This window comes from Argiope bruennichi, chromosome 9, assembly GCF_947563725.1.
Source record: "Argiope bruennichi chromosome 9, qqArgBrue1.1, whole genome shotgun sequence".
Classification (NCBI taxonomy): domain Eukaryota; kingdom Metazoa; phylum Arthropoda; class Arachnida; order Araneae; family Araneidae; genus Argiope; species Argiope bruennichi.
Genome location: NC_079159.1, coordinates 106,652,076 through 106,670,313, shown reverse-complemented (window position 1 = coordinate 106,670,313; position 18,238 = coordinate 106,652,076). Strand labels below are relative to the sequence as shown.

The 18,238-nt window shown below is 28.3% G+C and overlaps 1 protein-coding gene across 1 annotated transcript in view; it reads right to left on the bottom strand.

Moving 5' to 3' along the window:
* Positions 1–3,813, bottom strand: part of LOC129985180 (cyclin-dependent kinase 10-like) — a 30,944-nt gene extending 27,131 nt beyond the window's left edge. The window contains exon 1 of the mRNA XM_056095106.1: positions 3,530–3,813. Within this exon, the coding sequence (XP_055951081.1) occupies positions 3,530–3,658 (129 nt within the window). The 5' untranslated portion in view covers positions 3,659–3,813. The remainder of the gene's footprint in view (positions 1–3,529) is intronic.
* Between the last annotated feature and the right edge of the window lie 14,425 nt (positions 3,814–18,238).

Sequence of the window (18,238 nt, the reverse complement as noted above, 5' to 3'; positions counted from 1 at the left end):
ATTTACAGTAAAATAAAAATAATTCTTTAGCCAATCATCATAAAAATAAATCTGTGTCAGAGTTGCAGTTAACTCAAGCAATTAGTGGACTATTCTCTGTTGCATCCATTTTGTACCTTTATTTTTACAAATTAAGCATTGAATCCAATTTTCTTCATCAGATTTGCAAACCACAGTGATCTGTTTATAATGCCTTTGTCTGAGGGTCAGAATGGTACTGGTTTGAAACCTCATTTCATTGAAAAATCACTGCGTAAGAAGGTTTAGTGTGCATTAAATATTTCGGGGCTGAATGTCTCCCTCCGCTGGTGTGGTACAAAAGAGGAATGAAGAGGCACCTATCCAGGTGCCATCCCTACCATCTGACTGTTGCTCAAAATTACTTCATTTTCATTGCAAAATATGCAGTAAAATAATATAATGCCGGAGTTACTGCACATATCTTTATAAGCAAAACTTCTTTTTTTTTTTTCCAGAACCTAATTGTTAGTTTAAAATCTTCATCCCTTTTCTTTCAGTTTTTTTTTTTTTTTTTTTTTCTTTTTCTTTTAACTTTTTTACTCTTTTCCTAATCCATTCTTCTTTTTTTTTGTTTCTTATTAACTATACCATAATATTTTTCCTTTATTATTTCCTTATAAGGTAAACAAAGGAATTTTTAAAAATATTTTTTTAAATTTAAATGTTTATTATTTATTTATTTTTTTATTAAAAGAAATTATGATCATTGAAGGTGCTTGTTGATAACAAAACATCTAACTACATAAATCGCACTAAAATCAAGAGAAATCTCACAATTTATAAAATGTTATAACTTGCCCCATTGTATAATTTCAGACAATTTTGCTGATTTTTTTAAAAAAATAAGGCAGCCTTTTAAAACTTAATTCATGTGCAAAATAAATAAATAAAGGCATTTTTAAAAGTTGTGAATTATCTTAATCAAAATTTATGAAATATTTTTTTCTACATTTATTTGTTTCAATGGATGATATGTTCACAATGTCTCAGTACTCATTTTAGCTGGGTATTTATTTGAATAGGGCATATCATAAAAATCAAATTTAGCTCAAATTCTGATTTAAAATGTAAAAAAACTGCTACACAGCATGCACACTACAATTTACCCTTCTTAAAATTCCTGACTACTCTAATGGTTTCTCATGTTTTAAAAATGAAATGCATAAAAACTATATGAAACTTATAATATTATGATTACTTTTAGAAACTTTAACTAAAGTAATAATTCTCAGAATCAAACAGTTCTTTTTTTTTTTAGCCTGTAACCTATATTGTATAATAGTGAGAAAAATTCCCATTCTACTTTTCTAAATACTATTTAATCACTTCTATTATAAAACAATTCTATTTATTTGAATGTAGGAGGTGGGACTTCCCTGTTTTGCCCAACAGCAAATTCTCTTAATTTATTTTTCTTTTCAAATTATTGATTTATCTGCATTTTTCATGTTTCTAATTCATAATGTTTAAATATAACAAGATTTATTGTCTTTTTTTTTTTACCTGGGAAAGACACATATTTTGTTCCCACTAGTCTGATGTATTGTATGTTCCAAATGCTTTTTTTAAAATTTGGAGTTAAAATAAAATACATCCGAGATGTGCATAAAAGTAGGCTGAGTAAAGCACATCTTTTTAAAGTTGTTTTACCCACTAACAAGAAACTGAGATTGGTAAGCACTGCTTGAAAAGAAATTATTTTAGAAAAATAGTGAAAAGAGAAAGAAGGCATTTTTATCCCAATTGCAATATTGGACTATACTTGTACTACTATTTAAAAAAAGCTAAATTTAAAAAAAAATTAAATATAAGTAAAATAAAAAAAATTATTCTACAAAGTGGCCATTCTAGTAGGAAAAAAACCAACTTTAAGTAAAATCATAGTGTACATAAAAATCAGCATAGCTTCAAAAATCCAATATTTATAGTAGTTTTATAGCTGATCCAAGTTTATACAATCAATTCAAATATAATATTGTATTAAAAAATATGCTTATTTTTTGACACTATTTGCCAGAAAAAAAGACAATGATAAGAGATATGAAAATTAAAGTAAAAACAACTCATAAGTGCAAAATTAGGTTTGAAATATATATATATAGTATCTAAATATATATATATTTAGATACTATATATATATCTAGCTATAAGATACTATATCTTATCTAGCTCATCTCTATCTATATCTACATATAGCATTGCTGGTACTTGCTTCATAAATGTACACATAGAAATTGTCATATGCAAGTAACAGTTCTGAGGTTAATATTAATAATTACTGCATTAAAAGAAAAAATTTATGTTTCTCTAAAATGTGATACAAAAATTTCCCCAGCAAAATAATCTGTCACTGACTAAATAATTAACTGAAGCTATAGAGAAATTTATTAATAAGTGTCCTTCTACTTTTCTAAAGATTTGGGAAAAGAGAACTGAATGAAAGATCTATTTTCTATTTTAAGTAATGAGAAATATTTTATTTCAAATAAAGATTAGCTTTTAGATATTTCATACAACAAAACAGGGTTAAAAAAAGAAAATCTAAGAAATTTTTATTTAAAAAAGAAATTACAATTAAGTATTTTTCAATAATAGAAATAAATATTTTTTCATGTTTTTCAATATAACTATGCAAAACAAAATATTCAACAGTACTATTAATCAAATTGATATATATCAAACAAAATCACAACTTGAATCTCATTTGAAATAAATAAAGGCAGAGCTTAATGTATTGAAAATTATCATAATGAAACAAATTGATTCATTGCATTCTCAACAATAATATTTGTTACTATGCATTATTTCTCATTTTTTGCAACATATATATTATAACAAGTTTGCATTTTATTATTAAGATTTAAATTTCTGAGTATAATTGAGAAGAAAATACTCATTATATTTAATTCTTTGATTAAAAGCAAATGTAGAATGCCACTGATTTTCTCTTCTTCACATGGCTTTTTTTATTATTATTTCTGCAGCAGAAAATAAAAAAAAAATGAAATTGAAAAGCCACTTGTGTAGGATGTATTTTATAAATTTAAGTCATATTTGATATGGTGTAGGACATATTTATGACGATATTTTTGATATGACAAGATAAGCAATCTCTACTAACCATGGAACCATATGTCCGAAGACTTAAATACTTATTAAAATTCATATCTGATAAGTAAAACAGAAGCCTTAATAATAAAGTTTGATCATTTTTTTATAATATTTGAATTGAATTTTTTTTTATCAGAAGTAATTTATTAAGAGATGGTATAGTAGCTGGGTCCTCCATGAAAAATTTCGAATGCAATAGATAATTTTCGTTAAAAAAAATTAAATTAATCACACACACACACAAAATAATGTAATGGTTAAATATAGTTTTAAACAACTATACAAGATAAGGAAAAAGACCTTATCAAGGGTCATTATCATAAGGTAAAATTTATTTTACCATATTTATTTACAAAACAAATAAATAAATATAATAAAAAATTACTGAACTCATTACCCCATGAGGAGCTGGAACCATATAAGGCTCACATTTGAATGACATTAATTCAATTCCCGAAACTTCAGGAGTTGCAGCTACTTCATCTACTGGACCGTAGTCTAATCCAGGTATTGATGCAGATGCCATTTTTACAATTTCGATTTGGAAGTTCTCTTGAACTCACGCAGCAATTCCACTACGTCAGAACTTTAAATCAAATCGAAATGGACAGCAAAGTTTGCAGTAAAACACATAATAGACTAATTTAGTTGAATCTATTACAACAGAAAATTGAAAAAACGAAAACAAGCGCGTTTGTTTTTATCATTTTATGTTGCCAAAATCATTTATAAAATGAGAATTGAAATTCGTCTGTCATTGTCGACAAAATGATTGTTAGTTTAAAATTAATATGCACATTCAGAGGCTATCCAATATATATTTTTACAAATTTCATTTTAATTCTAGAGGAAATTTATACAAACATTACATTTCTTAAGTTTTTCTTTTATTTTTTTTTGTAATGATTTTTATAAAACATGTCAGTAATCTAGCAATTTTGCTTAATTTAATTGGACTTGAAAGATATTTTAGAGGATAAAAATAGCAAGCCATTCCTATTTAACTAATTAATGTCTGTTTTCAAAAAGACTGTTCTGATATTAATTCTGAGTCGTCATCGGAAGATAATGACAACGCTTCAACTAGCATCTTTCCACTGTGATCTCTCATTTCACATCAGAGATGGCATTTAATCATTGATATATTTGTTGAGCATCAGATGCACACACACGCCAGATATTCATTGAAATCCAATCTAAAATCCGAAATCCTCAAATTTTAAAGTCAAGACTTTGTTACAAGATCAATATGTCTTAGAATGATGTTAAGAGAGCGTGATTGCACTACAAGTATCCGCATTTCTTGCCTGCCCTTTCCTCATTTTTTTAAATAACTGAATTCTAGTTTGCAATTTAATTAGCGACATTCAATCTTGATTGGATCACAATGTCGATGGTCTTGATGAATATTTTAAATTACCACTGCTGGACACTCAATGAACGAATTTTCTGTAGCACAATTTAACAAACTGCAGGATCATATGATTATTAGATTTTCATAAAATCAGTAGAATAGGATGAAACTTCATAGGGGTCATTGCATAATGCATAATTTGGGGTCAATTTTCCCTTCCAAATTTTCAAAACCAAATATTTTTTATTGATTCCAGATTTTATAATTCCAGAACGTTTAATTGCAGATCACTTTCCTACAAAAAGTTGATTTCAGTGTATCGTGTATTGAAAAAAAACGCACAACAGAAATTTGAAAGCAACTCTAAACAAAAAGTAATAAAGTAATTACAGAATATTTCTTCTTAACACAATTTCAATAATATTTAATAATAAGATCAGACATTTTTTTAATAAAGTACCATTTGTTTTTATTATTATTAAATAGTATAATATAAATTTTAACAACAACCAATTAAAAATTAATATCTTAGCATTAATTTAAATAACAATATTTTATTTTGTTTCTATCAATAAATATACCTAAATTATCAATAAATATATATCAAAAATTATATACAATTATATACAATACTTTGATCTTAAGGAATCATAATGCTAAATAAGGAATCAAATAAAATAAAGAATATGAAATATTCTCGGCACTTAAGCTTTTAAATAAAAATATGAATAAATAAATAACGTTTCTATCTTCTACGATCAAATTTTATCGAGTCCTGAAGTTTCGAATATTAGGAATTTAGAACAATCGTCATTTTCATTGTCTACACAGATAACTACACAGATATTAAACAGAAACTTTGTGCTCTGGTTTTCAATAATGGATAAAAAATCACGAAACTAAATAGCTGATGAGACAATGAAAAACGGCTTGAATAGTAAGGAACAAAGTAATTCCTTGTTGAAAATTAAGCAAAAATAAGCAAACAAATAAATAATAATAATAAAAACAAATAAAAATAAAAATATTTAAAAAAATATTTTATGAAAAAATTCAGCAAAAACTCCCACGATTTTTAAATTTATATAATCAAAAAGACATTTTTTTATGTTTTAAAACTGTGTAGATTTTTTTTTGCAGTAATATCTATTAAGTTATTGCAGAATAACGTAAAAATTCAGTTAATTAATTAAAATTCTAAAAAGAATTTGTAAAAAATAATTCAAAAGTATACATTTCCAACCTTCAAGGTATACATGCGCCAAATTTGGTAACTGTAAATCAAATAGTCTGTTCTGTTGATGTCAAATACACACACCAAACACACACACACATTTATCTTTATTAGTAGTAAAAATTAATTTACAAGATTTAATTTAAATGTGTACTTGATGTTTTTTGGCATTGCGATTACAGTTTGATGAAGAGTTTGAATTTAGTAAAAAAAAGCATTTAATCATAATAAATTTGATAAAAAATAAAATCTAAAAGCACACTTTTAATACTTTAAATGAGACCTTCTAATTATAAAATATTTGAAAAGCATGTAAATATTTGATGTTAACATTAATTCCAAAATGTTTTCGAATAAAGGATGACAATTGTCTATCATTTAAGTCTGAGACTAAAATTTTTAATCCATTTAAACAAACATTCTCATTACTTTGGCATATATGAAGTATTCAAAAAGAGAGTATCGTAATCGTCAAAAAAATTAAACATATTTTTAGGCTTCAGATCCTTCTAAGTGCTTAAAATTCCATTTTCAAAGTCTTGCCTATTTGTCAGCAAAATTATTAAAAAAAGAACAAGTTAAACGACTGAAGCTTGATTTGTGATTTTTATAATAAAAATTGCTAACTTTTATGAACGCTTACAAAAGTTCATTTAGAAATGTCTTTGTATTAGTCATTTTAATTTTCATTTTTCGTTTTGCAGATAAAATATAAATATTTTTTTTTACGAAATACTTTTACAATTATGACCTAGAGTACTTTTGCTTGATTCAAGATCTTATTTTCTCCAGTAAGTATATAATTTTAAAAAACAAAGTTAACATGAGTATATATATTTAAAGATTCTCTTATTAAAATTGTTAATTAATGTTGTTGTTTCTTTCTACTCAGTAAAATCCTTTTGATTTTTTAGATTTATTTCCCAATTTAAATCTATCAGAAAATTACTTTAGACCAGGAATTGCTAAATTTTTAAAAATTTACATCACTCCCAGACACTTACTCACTCCCCTCACTTACATTCAATGAATTGAATTTTTTGAGAGGTGAACAGCACACGCTCTTTCTGAAAAAAAAATTACAAGGGGAAAAAAACATTCATTATCAAATATATTTTTTATAAAATATACTTCTTTCTGGCTTGATGACAATTTTTACTCTACGTCATATTTTTGAAAATGTGTGGAAAGAGACATATACATTGAGCACAAATTGCTTCACCGTTCTAAGTTTGGTAACTTTCGCTCTAGGCAATTTAGGCAGATCTAGTGGTTCTGGACAAAAACTGCAACCAATATATATTTAATACTCATATATATTATTATTAGTATAAGTATATATATTAAAGGGCTTCGTTCGCCAACCCCGATGTTGCCCGATACTATATCCGATGTTCGTCAGTTCCAGTTAGGGATGACGAATATTTTCAGAGCGGTTATTACGTAACCAATATCAAAAAGTCACAAATACAAGTGATCAATACTTTTCAAAGAGGGGTGTGATTCAAATCCTTCATACGATCTTATTGATGATATTTCGATTACAGGTTTTGGATCACGATAGAAACTAAGAATCGATACGATATCACTGAAATTTGCCGGAGCGGTGACGATACGATCTGTCCAATGGAAGCTCTCGAAAGAAATCTGTGATTGGATTGAAAAGTGAACGGACCGGTTATTGGAATTATCGTATCGTATCATTGAATTGCATATCACTGAAATTTATCGCAGCGGTGATTTCACCGGAAAGTGCGAGGCTTCAGCTTCACTGGAAAGTGCGAAGTCACTGATATTCGTATTTGATGATGCACTATTCCATACAGATCATTTTTTATTGCTCGTGACATGATTGACTTTGATTACATGTACTCTGTTTACTGCTGGCGCCATCTATTGGTAGAATATAGGACTAAAGTAAACATTTTAAAGAAATGACATATATTTTTAACTCGTCTTTTCCAGAAAATGGTTCACTCTAATAAATAAATTAAATAAATAGTTTTGAGAAAAAAAAATTAAGAAGTAAGCTGAAACAGATAAATTAATTCATTCACACGTTAATTAAATTAGTAAATTAAGTATTAATTACAATTAATAAATTTTATATTTAATATTAAGTAATAATTTTTAATTCATAATATGATTGAAATAACAGATATTTGGAACGCATATTTAAAAATAACAATAGCAATATTATTTGTTATTCAAAAAATCGTGGATTATGCATCTCTAGTTCCAGTTAGCAAGATCTAAATTTCATTGGTCATTCGTTCAATGCTGGTGACTTAATCTTCCCATGCTCACAACAAACATTTGTCTATCGGCCTACTTCCGTTTCAAAAGTCCCACAATGAAACATTCTTTGCTCATATTTCGAATATTTAAATATTAATTCAATTTTTCATATTTTGTAGATGACGCAGCAGCTTTCCGATCAGCCTTTCTTTTCAAATCGGCAGATTCTCGCTCGGTCTTTCTTTTAATTTTTGTCTTTATCTGATATCACTGAACGCCACATTCAAATTTAAAAAATAATCAATGCAGGGTTAGCATATACAGAGAGAGTCAAAAGCAAGTAAACACCCATGATTGATATAGAAAATGTTTTATTTCAAATATATTATTGACTTATAATATAAAGTAGCTGTATACAATTATTAACTTATTAATGTAGGATGTAACAACTTGCAAACGTTTGATTAAATCAAAATAAAAAAAAAGAAAAGAAAAAAAAATCAACTGAAATAGAAAAGCGTCAGATTTCATGCGTCAAAAAAAAAAAAAAAGTAAACAGAGAACACTGGCACTGTCAAAAACAATTAAAGCTGTAATATTAATATTTGCCTACAGTCTTTTAGATTTTATCACTGCCTTTAATTGTCTAGACATAGTTGTGGCAAGTTTTTTTTTTCAAATCGTGGGGGATTTTTTGTCATTTTTCAATGGCAATTTGTTTCAAATTTTCTTTATTAGAAATGCGTTTTCCTTTGGCTTACATTTTTTAAAGATATGTCTAAATTTTAAATGGTGACTAATATAATTCAGGTGACTGTGGAAGATGGTCCAAGCTCTCTGCAACACGACAGAGTTGCCATTCTTTCAAAATCTTTTATGTGTGTTTGGGATTGTTATCATGTTGGAAGATCTATCTTTGTAACAATCCCAAATTCCCAACACTAAGGGCAATATTATCTTTTAAAATATTTAGGTTATCCATTTTGTTCTTTGCAGATTCTACAAATGCTAAATTACGGACTCCTGCTGCCACCATACACCCCAGACCTTAACGGATACACTCCCATGTTTAATTGTCTTAACTGAATGCTTATAACTGGATTCTTCATTTTTTGGTTTCCATATTTTTGCGAGCCTCTGTGTGCCAAGTAATTAAGTATTTTTCCTCATCACTAAATAAAATATTATTACAAAAATCTAAATCCTTATTAAGGTACTTTTTGGCAAACAGCAGAGGTTTCTTCTAGTTTCGATTTCGTGATGAATGGTTTCTTACATGTAACCTATGTTTATGAAGAGTAATCCTTATAATGCTTACACTTATAGTCTTCGCTGATCTTTGTGAGATGCTTTGAGATATTTTAACAGCACCTGCAATTGAATTAGCTTCGATCTCTTATACTATTGCTCTCACTTTTGTATCAGTAAGTCATCTTGGTCTCCCTGTTCGTTGTCTTGTTCTCTAAAAATCTTTAATTTATTTGTATTTAGAATATTTTTCAAGAATTTTCTTGACTATGCAATGGCTACTTTAAGCATTTTTTTTCTTTCTATTTCACGTAAGGATTTATTATTTTCCTTTAAGTTGATTATCAGTTTTCCCGTTTCTCGTGCTTTTTGTTTCTCCTCGAAAAAACTCCCAGATTTTTCTAGAAATTTACATAAGCTGAGGCAGAATATAAGACTTTAACATATATCAAACTCTAAGAAAAAAGTGATAATATCTATAAAATTAAAACATTTGAAGGAGAAAGAGTTATGAGTGTTTACTTTTTTTTTATGCATAAAATTGGATGTTCTTAAGTTTAAATTAAGTTATTTCTTTATGCATTTTATTTTAATTGAATGTTTATAAGTTATTCAATTCTGCTTAAATAAGTTAATAATTGTATATATCAACTTTATATTGTAAGTCAATAATATATTTGTAATTACACATAAACTAAATCAGTCATGGGTATTTATTTTGTTTATTTATTTATTTATTTTGACTCTCACTGTATATTGCTTAAGTATTTAGACGATTGCTAGCTGAGAGACGAAAAACTAAAGTTACTCGGAAAAGGCAAGAAAACTGGAGAGCTATTCATTCATATTGCTACAAACGGTTTGTCTAAAAGTAGAATTAACAAATAACATTGCTTTAAACTCATTTGTTCTTAATTTAGTATTAATTAAAGTTTTACTTTTCTTCTTCTTTTTTTTTGTCACTATTTTACCGTCAAGTGCAATATAAATGTTTACTACGACATAATGATAATTTTTGTTAAATATTCAAATAATACTGGTAAAACAAATCTCAAATCTCATGGGTCCGGTGACTCACTGTCTACCAATCACAAAGTGAATAAAAACGAATGTTTACATAAAAAAATTATATAATAAGAAAATATATATTTCGTCACACAGGGGATAACAGCCTTTGTCGTTATATTCTATACTGCTTACACTCAAGTTCAAGATATATGTTTTTCACTAAGTGATTTTAATTCATTCGATAATATCACCTGAAAAAAACTCCTAGATTTCCTGTAAACGTCAATTTTTTTTACATCATCTGAATACAAAATATCGAGAAGAAGTAAGCTTTGCCTTTGTCAAAAAAGGAAATACGCAGTTTAATAAACGAAAAAGAAAATGAATTAAGTTAGATTGAGCTTCATGAAAGATTTCGTAGCTAAATATTCTTTAAAATAGATTCAACAATGATGTTAAAAAATAACTAAACAATAATTAACTAAAGAAGTGCACAAAGGAAATATTAATTTTACGTATGAGCAAGAGAAAGGAACCTCTTCCGAAAACAGAGGTCATATTTTTTGCACATTTAACGGCCATGAGTGATTGCTTTTCTTTCTTTCTTTTTTTTTTTTTTTACTTTTGAACTAACTACATAGAACTCTATTTGCGTTTTCAAATTTAAATAAATCATCTGCCTTTGTTATTGTTCTCCATAAATAAATCACCCAACTCACGCTTGCTCTTTTCACAGCATCAATAAAAGCGGAAGTTCATAAATTTGACTCAAAATTAATTCTTTGCGAGGCACCAATGTGGCTTTCGTTAGGTAGCATAAGTCGCACTAGATTTTCGTCATTGTGAAATCAATGTCATGAGAGACTGTGTGAAATACTGGACGTTTCGATTTCGAATGGTTGAGTTCGAATGGAATAATTACTGTTTGCCAAGTGCAGCTCTTCCCATCATGCAGTGCGGTTGAAACCGAGCTTTTCATGAAATCTTAGTGCTGGTTTATATATATATATATATATAAAGATATTTAATTATTTGTTAAAAAAAAAGAAATTTACATAAAATGTTGAATGAAAATAAATTTGAAGATTGTTACGTACATTATAGGAAAGGTACCAATATTTGTGAAATAATGTATATTTTTCAAGACAAAAAATATTTTAATGGTTAGCGCGTAGTTAAAGTACAAATATTTAAACAATTTTAAGATTGTTGGTATTAAACAATGCAGCTACAAAAGCAGATTTCACGTTCAACTAGAATAAATATATATTTTTTTATTATTGATTCAGGTCTCTGATAAGTTATAAAGCTTATATATGATTATATTATATTTAATGAGTATATATATATTATAATGAGTGTCTCTAGCATCAAAGAAAACTGATTCTCTCATAAGATGCAGTCTCTTGAGGGTAAATATTTTCAGCAGAATATCAATCTTTTCCTGCTGAAGTTTCCCTGATATCCATTGGCGACTTCATCAAATATGTCAACAAAACATTAATATATATCGAATTTTTAAAAAAAATGTACATGAAGATCTTACGGTTTACAAAAACATGATTTCAAAGATAAAAGGTAATTAGTGAAAAGTCTTGGATTAATTAATTTATTTAGGGTGAGTTTGGAGGCTGGCATTTTGGAGTCAAGTCTGCTCAATGACAATTTAGATATTTTGCGACCCGAAGTAGTACACATTATGAGGTTCCTCTTTTAATTAACTGGCCCATTTAGTTTTACATTTCTATATATTTTTTACTTCACCAACATGTTAAAGTTAATGAAGAAGTGTTATTTGAAATTAATGTTTTGTTTGGTTAAATTTACAAAAATGTATTTATTTTCTTAATTTATTTACTACGTTTTTTTTTTTACATACATATTTGTACAAGCAAATATCGTTGCTTTTTTAGGATGGTTCTCTCATTTTAGCGGCTTTATTGTAGTTGCCTCGCTGCCAAGTCAGAAATACGTTTTTAAATGATTAGAAGTAACGTTTTAAACTTCTTGGTTCTGCCTCATAACTTGCTTATTGCTTTCTCATTTTTAATTGCATTGTAAAATATATTTGTAAATTTATGTCCTTTACTTTGTTTCAAATTTGTAAAAATATTTCCTTTGTTAATTTTAAAAATTATCTTTTGACTAATGCAAGAGCCTCTTAAGATAGTCAAAAACAGGAAGAGCTGAAATATTCCATGTATATTGTTACGAATCTGTAATGCTGCTTCCCAGCATCGTTGGTTCCATCATCAGAAAGACCGTTGTACCGTCATCTGTATTGGACGGAGTCCGGGTGTCGCGTCGGAGGTCCCAGAGCTTGGCGACCATTTGGCGACTTTGGCGCCAAAATAGATTATACTCGAAACATCGAGAATTTTCCCGATCCGTCCAGTAGGAACTGAGATACAACTCGAAGGTTCCTGATTGGTTGAGAGGCTTCTAGCCCCGCCTCCTGAGACCTATAAAAGGAAGCAGTCTGCAGCTGCCGGAGTGGTCAAAGTAGTCGGAATCGACGGTGAAGAACAAGTCTTCCAGAGATTAGTAAAGCAGCGACGGAGTCAAGCTAGTGCTGAACTAAGCTGTGCACTACTGTCTGCAGTAGAGTCTTGTTGTGTGCTGCTGTGTGCACGTCTCGCGGCTGAAGATAATTGTCTTCTCTTTGCTGTATATAGTTGTCGTCTTTGTGCTGTCCTGTGTGCCTTCGTGTAAATAAACGTCGTTGTTTTATTTTCTACTGCCGCCTGCTGATTGAGCGTTCTTCACACTATATAACTTCCACTATCCAAACGAACCCGGAAATTTCGTAACAATACGTTATAAATCATTGCAGTATTTCCTTCACTGCTTTCATGTGTACTAACTTCATGTACCACGTTTTGTGTCAATTTAGTGAAAAGAATAGAGTACGTGACCATTTGATCTTCTTCCTTTTGAATGACCGAGTACAAAATTCGATGCGGATGGGCAATTTATTTAAGACTACTCACCAAATTTCATTCGTCTCGCTTGTTTGGTTATCTTGTTTACATATGAACAAAAAAGTCAACCTTTAACAGATTTAATCCAAAATTGATATCAAGATGTCATACCAAAATCCATTCAACTTCTTTGTTGCGATTTTGTATTGTTTTGTGTACGAATGCAAGAATAGAGAGACATCTCATCGCCGAAAGGAAAAAGGAAAGAAAATACTAAAAAAAAAGAAGCAAAAAAAAAAAAAAGAAGTTGGGCCAGTGATGGCATGTGGAAATAAGAGGAGATCAAAAATAAGGCAAAGCATAAGACGCATGAGAAGAGTGCAACTGGTGAATTTAAGTCTGTTGAATCTGCAACACAACAGAAATAAAATAGCAAAGAAGTAATATGTGATACTTAAAAGAATTCACAGAAAAAAAAACATCAGTAAGAAAAAAGAAGAAAAACTGCCAGCAAAATTATTAGTTTGACACTAAAATGCGAAAAGAACATTATAGTGAAAATATTAGGTATCTAACTGAGCGAGTCAGAAATGAATAGGAAGAAATGAAAATTTCTGAAAAATAGCGAAGCTTTGACTAAAATTCCTTGAACTTCTGGGAAATAGAAAAGTAGGCTTTGATACTTATAAAAGAAAAATTCAACGATAAATAATTTAAAGCATTGTGACGAATTAAAGGGAGAGTAAATGCAGTTAGAAAAATATTAGCATAACAGAGATATAAATGCGGTAGGTTTTTCTTTTTTTTTTGGGGGGGGGAGGCGCAGTGAATCTAAAATTCAGCAAAAATCTGGAGGAACAAATCTTTACAGAAGTAAAAAAAAAAAAAAAAAAAAAAAAAAAAAAAAAAAAAAAAATTCCTCTTTTAAATTTCATGCAATTGTAAATAAGAAACAAACTCGAATAAAATCCCAAGAAATTTTATATAAGATTTACAAAGCTAACATTTTAGAGCTTTGGAAAAGTAAAATACAAAAGTTTGATCAGTGTTGTATTAGAAGATTAATGATGCGGTAAGCGAATGTTTATTAGATGTTAAAAAAATTAAATAGAAATAAATCTTAAGAATTTCTTAAAAGACTGATAAAAAGTAAAATTTATTTTCATTATTTTCATCAGAAGAAAGCTTTCAAGAAATCAACAGACCATAATTTGGGGAATCCATTTGTTCCACCACGATAGATACATCGGAGAAAAATGCGGAAACTTTGACACAAGAATAGTAAAGGCACTTTTGTTATAGATATCTGACTATCGCCTTATATCTAGTCTAGAATTTACAATCATTCGACAGATTTAAAGCAGAATAATTAAAATTTGTTTTATTTTAATATTTTATTCCATAATTTTATTCAAACTGTTTTAATGATTTATAAAATGATATTTGAAAATATTTACACTCAATCAATCAAAATCTTCATCAAATTTACTCTTTCATCGTTTTACTGAAAATATCTGCATTATTAAAAATGCCTAGTTTTATATTAAAGAGTTGAGTAATAGTGTTGAGTTTCATAATTTTAATTCATTCTTAAAGTGCTTAGTAAATTTTTAGATTTCAAGTATATTGTAACATAAATGCGAATAAGCAAAGCATTTTTCATATTACTATTGGCGAAAAAATTGGCGAATTTTGATTAATAAAATGATCTTATATCTTCTATTTCAGCTTCGACCTCAGAATGTCATAAATAGTTGCGTATAGTATCAACTACTTTTCATTAAATTTTAAAATTTATTTTTTATATTTATTACAGTATCAGTTGTTATGTATTCCTTTCCTTAATTAAAATAGTAATAAATTTTTTAAGGAAAATGTCGAAGTCTAGTCCGCAACATGGTAGGATATTAATGTTTTAGATTCATTTCCACTATCTTTATTTTGCTTTTAAAATTTACTCTTCATTACGCAATAGTTATAAAGCATGAGCAAAAGATGCATTTAATATCGTTTATTGGCATAAATGCAAATACTAAAACAATGAAAAGCATTGCTGCAAAATATATTTAAGAAATTTCTAGAAAATTCATGAAGTTAGAGAATAACATTGCCCGGGAATATAACTGGTAGCGTTAAAATGCTTATTTTTTAAAGCTTATTAGAATCTTATAAAAATGTTTTCCTGCAATTATATGTTATAGTTATCAACCTGCTACTCACCAACTAACTACATGCCAAATTTAATAATTATATTAATAAGTCTAAGGCTTTGTAGATCGTTTTGAATGAGTTTTGTACCTAGAGAGTCCATGAGGTATTTTACAGATAATATGAAAGTCTAAAAATGTTTTCCTGCAATTATATGTTATAGTTATCAACCTGCTACTCACCAACTAACTACATGCCAAATTTAATAATTATATTAATAAGTCTAAGGCTTTGTAGATCGTTTTGAATGAGTTTTGTACCTAGAGAGTCCATGAGGTATTTTACAGATAATATGAAAGTCTAAAAATGTTTTCCTGCAATTATATGTTATAGTTATCAACCTGCTACTCACCAACTAACTACATGCCAAATTTAATAATTATATTAATAAGTCTAAGGCTTTGTAGATCGTTTTGAATGAGTTTTGTACCTAGAGAGTCCATGAGGTATTTTACAGATAATATGAAAGTCTAAAAATGTTTTCCTGCAATTATATGTTATAGTTATCAACCTGCTACTCACCAACTAACTACATGCCAAATTTAATAATTATATTAATAAGTCTAAGGCTTTGTAGATCGTTTTGAATGAGTTTTGTACCTAGAGAGTCCATGAGGTATTTTACAGATAATATGAAAGTCTAAAAATGTTTTCCTGCAATTATATGTTATAGTTATCAACCTGCTACTCACCAACTAACTACATGCCAAATTTAATAATTATATTAATAAGTCTAAGGCTTTGTAGATCGTTTTGAATGAGTTTTGTACCTAAAGAGTCCATGAGGTATTTTACAGATAATATGAAAGTCTAAAAATGTTTTCCTGCAATTATATGTTATAGTTATCAACCTGCTACTCACCAACTAACTACATGCCAAATTTAATAATTATATTAATAAGTCTAAGGCTTTGTAGATCGTTTTGAATGAGTTTTGTACCTAGAGAGTCCATGAGGTATTTTACAGATAATATGAAAGTCTAAAAATGTTTTCCTGCAATTATATGTTATAGTTATCAACCTGCTACTCACCAACTAACTACATGCCAAATTTAATAATTATATTAATAAGTCTAAGGCTTTGTAGATCGTTTTGAATGAGTTTTGTACCTAAAGAGTCCATGAGGTGTTTTACAGATAATATGAAAGTCTAAAAATGTTTTCCTGCAATTATATGTTATAGTTATCAACCTGCTACTCACCAACTAACTACATGCCAAATTTAATAATTATATTAATAAGTCTAAGGCTTTGTAGATCGTTTTGAATGAGTTTTGTACCTAGAGAGTCCATGAGGTATTTTACAGATAATATGAAAGTCTAAAAATGTTTTCCTGCAATTATATGTTATAGTTATCAACCTGCTACTCACCAACTAACTACATGCCAAATTTAATAATTATATTAATAAGTCTAAGGCTTTGTAGATCGTTTTGAATGAGTTTTGTACCTAGAGAGTCCATGAGGTATTTTACAGATAATATGAAAGTCTAAAAATGTTTTCCTGCAATTATATGTTATAGTTATCAACCTGCTACTCACCAACTAACTACATGCCAAATTTAATAATTATATTAATAAGTCTAAGGCTTTGTAGATCGTTTTGAATGAGTTTTGTACCTAGAGAGTCCATGAGGTATTTTACAGATAATATGAAAGTCTAAAAATGTTTTCCTGCAATTATATGTTATAGTTATCAACCTGCTACTCACCAACTAACTACATGCCAAATTTAATAATTATATTAATTAGTCTAAGGCTTTGTAGATCGTTTTGAATGAGTTTTGTACCTAGAGAGTCCATGAGGTATTTTACAGATAATATGAAAGTCTAAAAATGTTTTCCTGCAATTATATGTTATAGTTATCAACCTGCTACTCACCAACTAACTACATGCCAAATTTAATAATTATATTAATAAGTCTAAGGCTTTGTAGATCGTTTTGAATGAGTTTTGTACCTAGAGAGTCCATGAGGTATTTTACAGATAATATGAAAGTCTAAAAATGTTTTCGTGCAATTATATGTTATAGTTATCAACCTGCTACTCACCAACTAACTACATGCCAAATTTAATAATTATATTAATAAGTCTAAGGCTTTGTAGATCGTTTTGAATGAGTTTTGTACCTAGAGAGTCCATGAGGTATTTTACAGATAATATGAAAGTCTAAAAATGTTTTCGTGCAATTATATGTTATAGTTATCAACCTGCTACTCACCAACTAACTACATGCCAAATTTAATAATTATATTAATAAGTCTAAGGCTTTGTAGATCGTTTTGAATGAGTTTTGTACCTAGAGAGTCCATGAGGTATTTTACAGATAATATGAAAGTCTAAAAATGTTTTCATGTTAATATATTCATCAAACTCTGACCGAATGTCATTTTTTGAGAATGTGCAATGGGTTAATTAAAAATGCTGGAAATTTTTATGCAAAATGGAGACACCTGATATACTGAGGCAATTTATGAAGACCTAAGATATTGTGTAAAATAATAATAATAATAATAAAACTGATTTTTAAACAAAGTAATTGACAGCACCTTCTTCTTCAGAGGAACCTTAAAGTTTGATAAATCTACCAACCGAAAATATCAGATCAACGGAAAATCAGCTTTAAGGAAAGAGCTCAATATTTTAGCTTCTTATGAAAAGAGTTTTAGGAAAAGCGAAAAAAAATGTAGATGCAGGAATCCTAAATATGGAGCACAGATTTTCAAAAAGGAAAAAAAGACTACAATGACTTCAATCCTATCTATAGTCATTTAATTCTCCTCTTATGAGTGGGTTGAAATGCCGGAATTTCATTCTTTCTTTTTTATTTTTATTTATTTTATTCTTTTATTCTTTTTATATTATTATTTCGTTTTCATTCTCTGATATAGGCA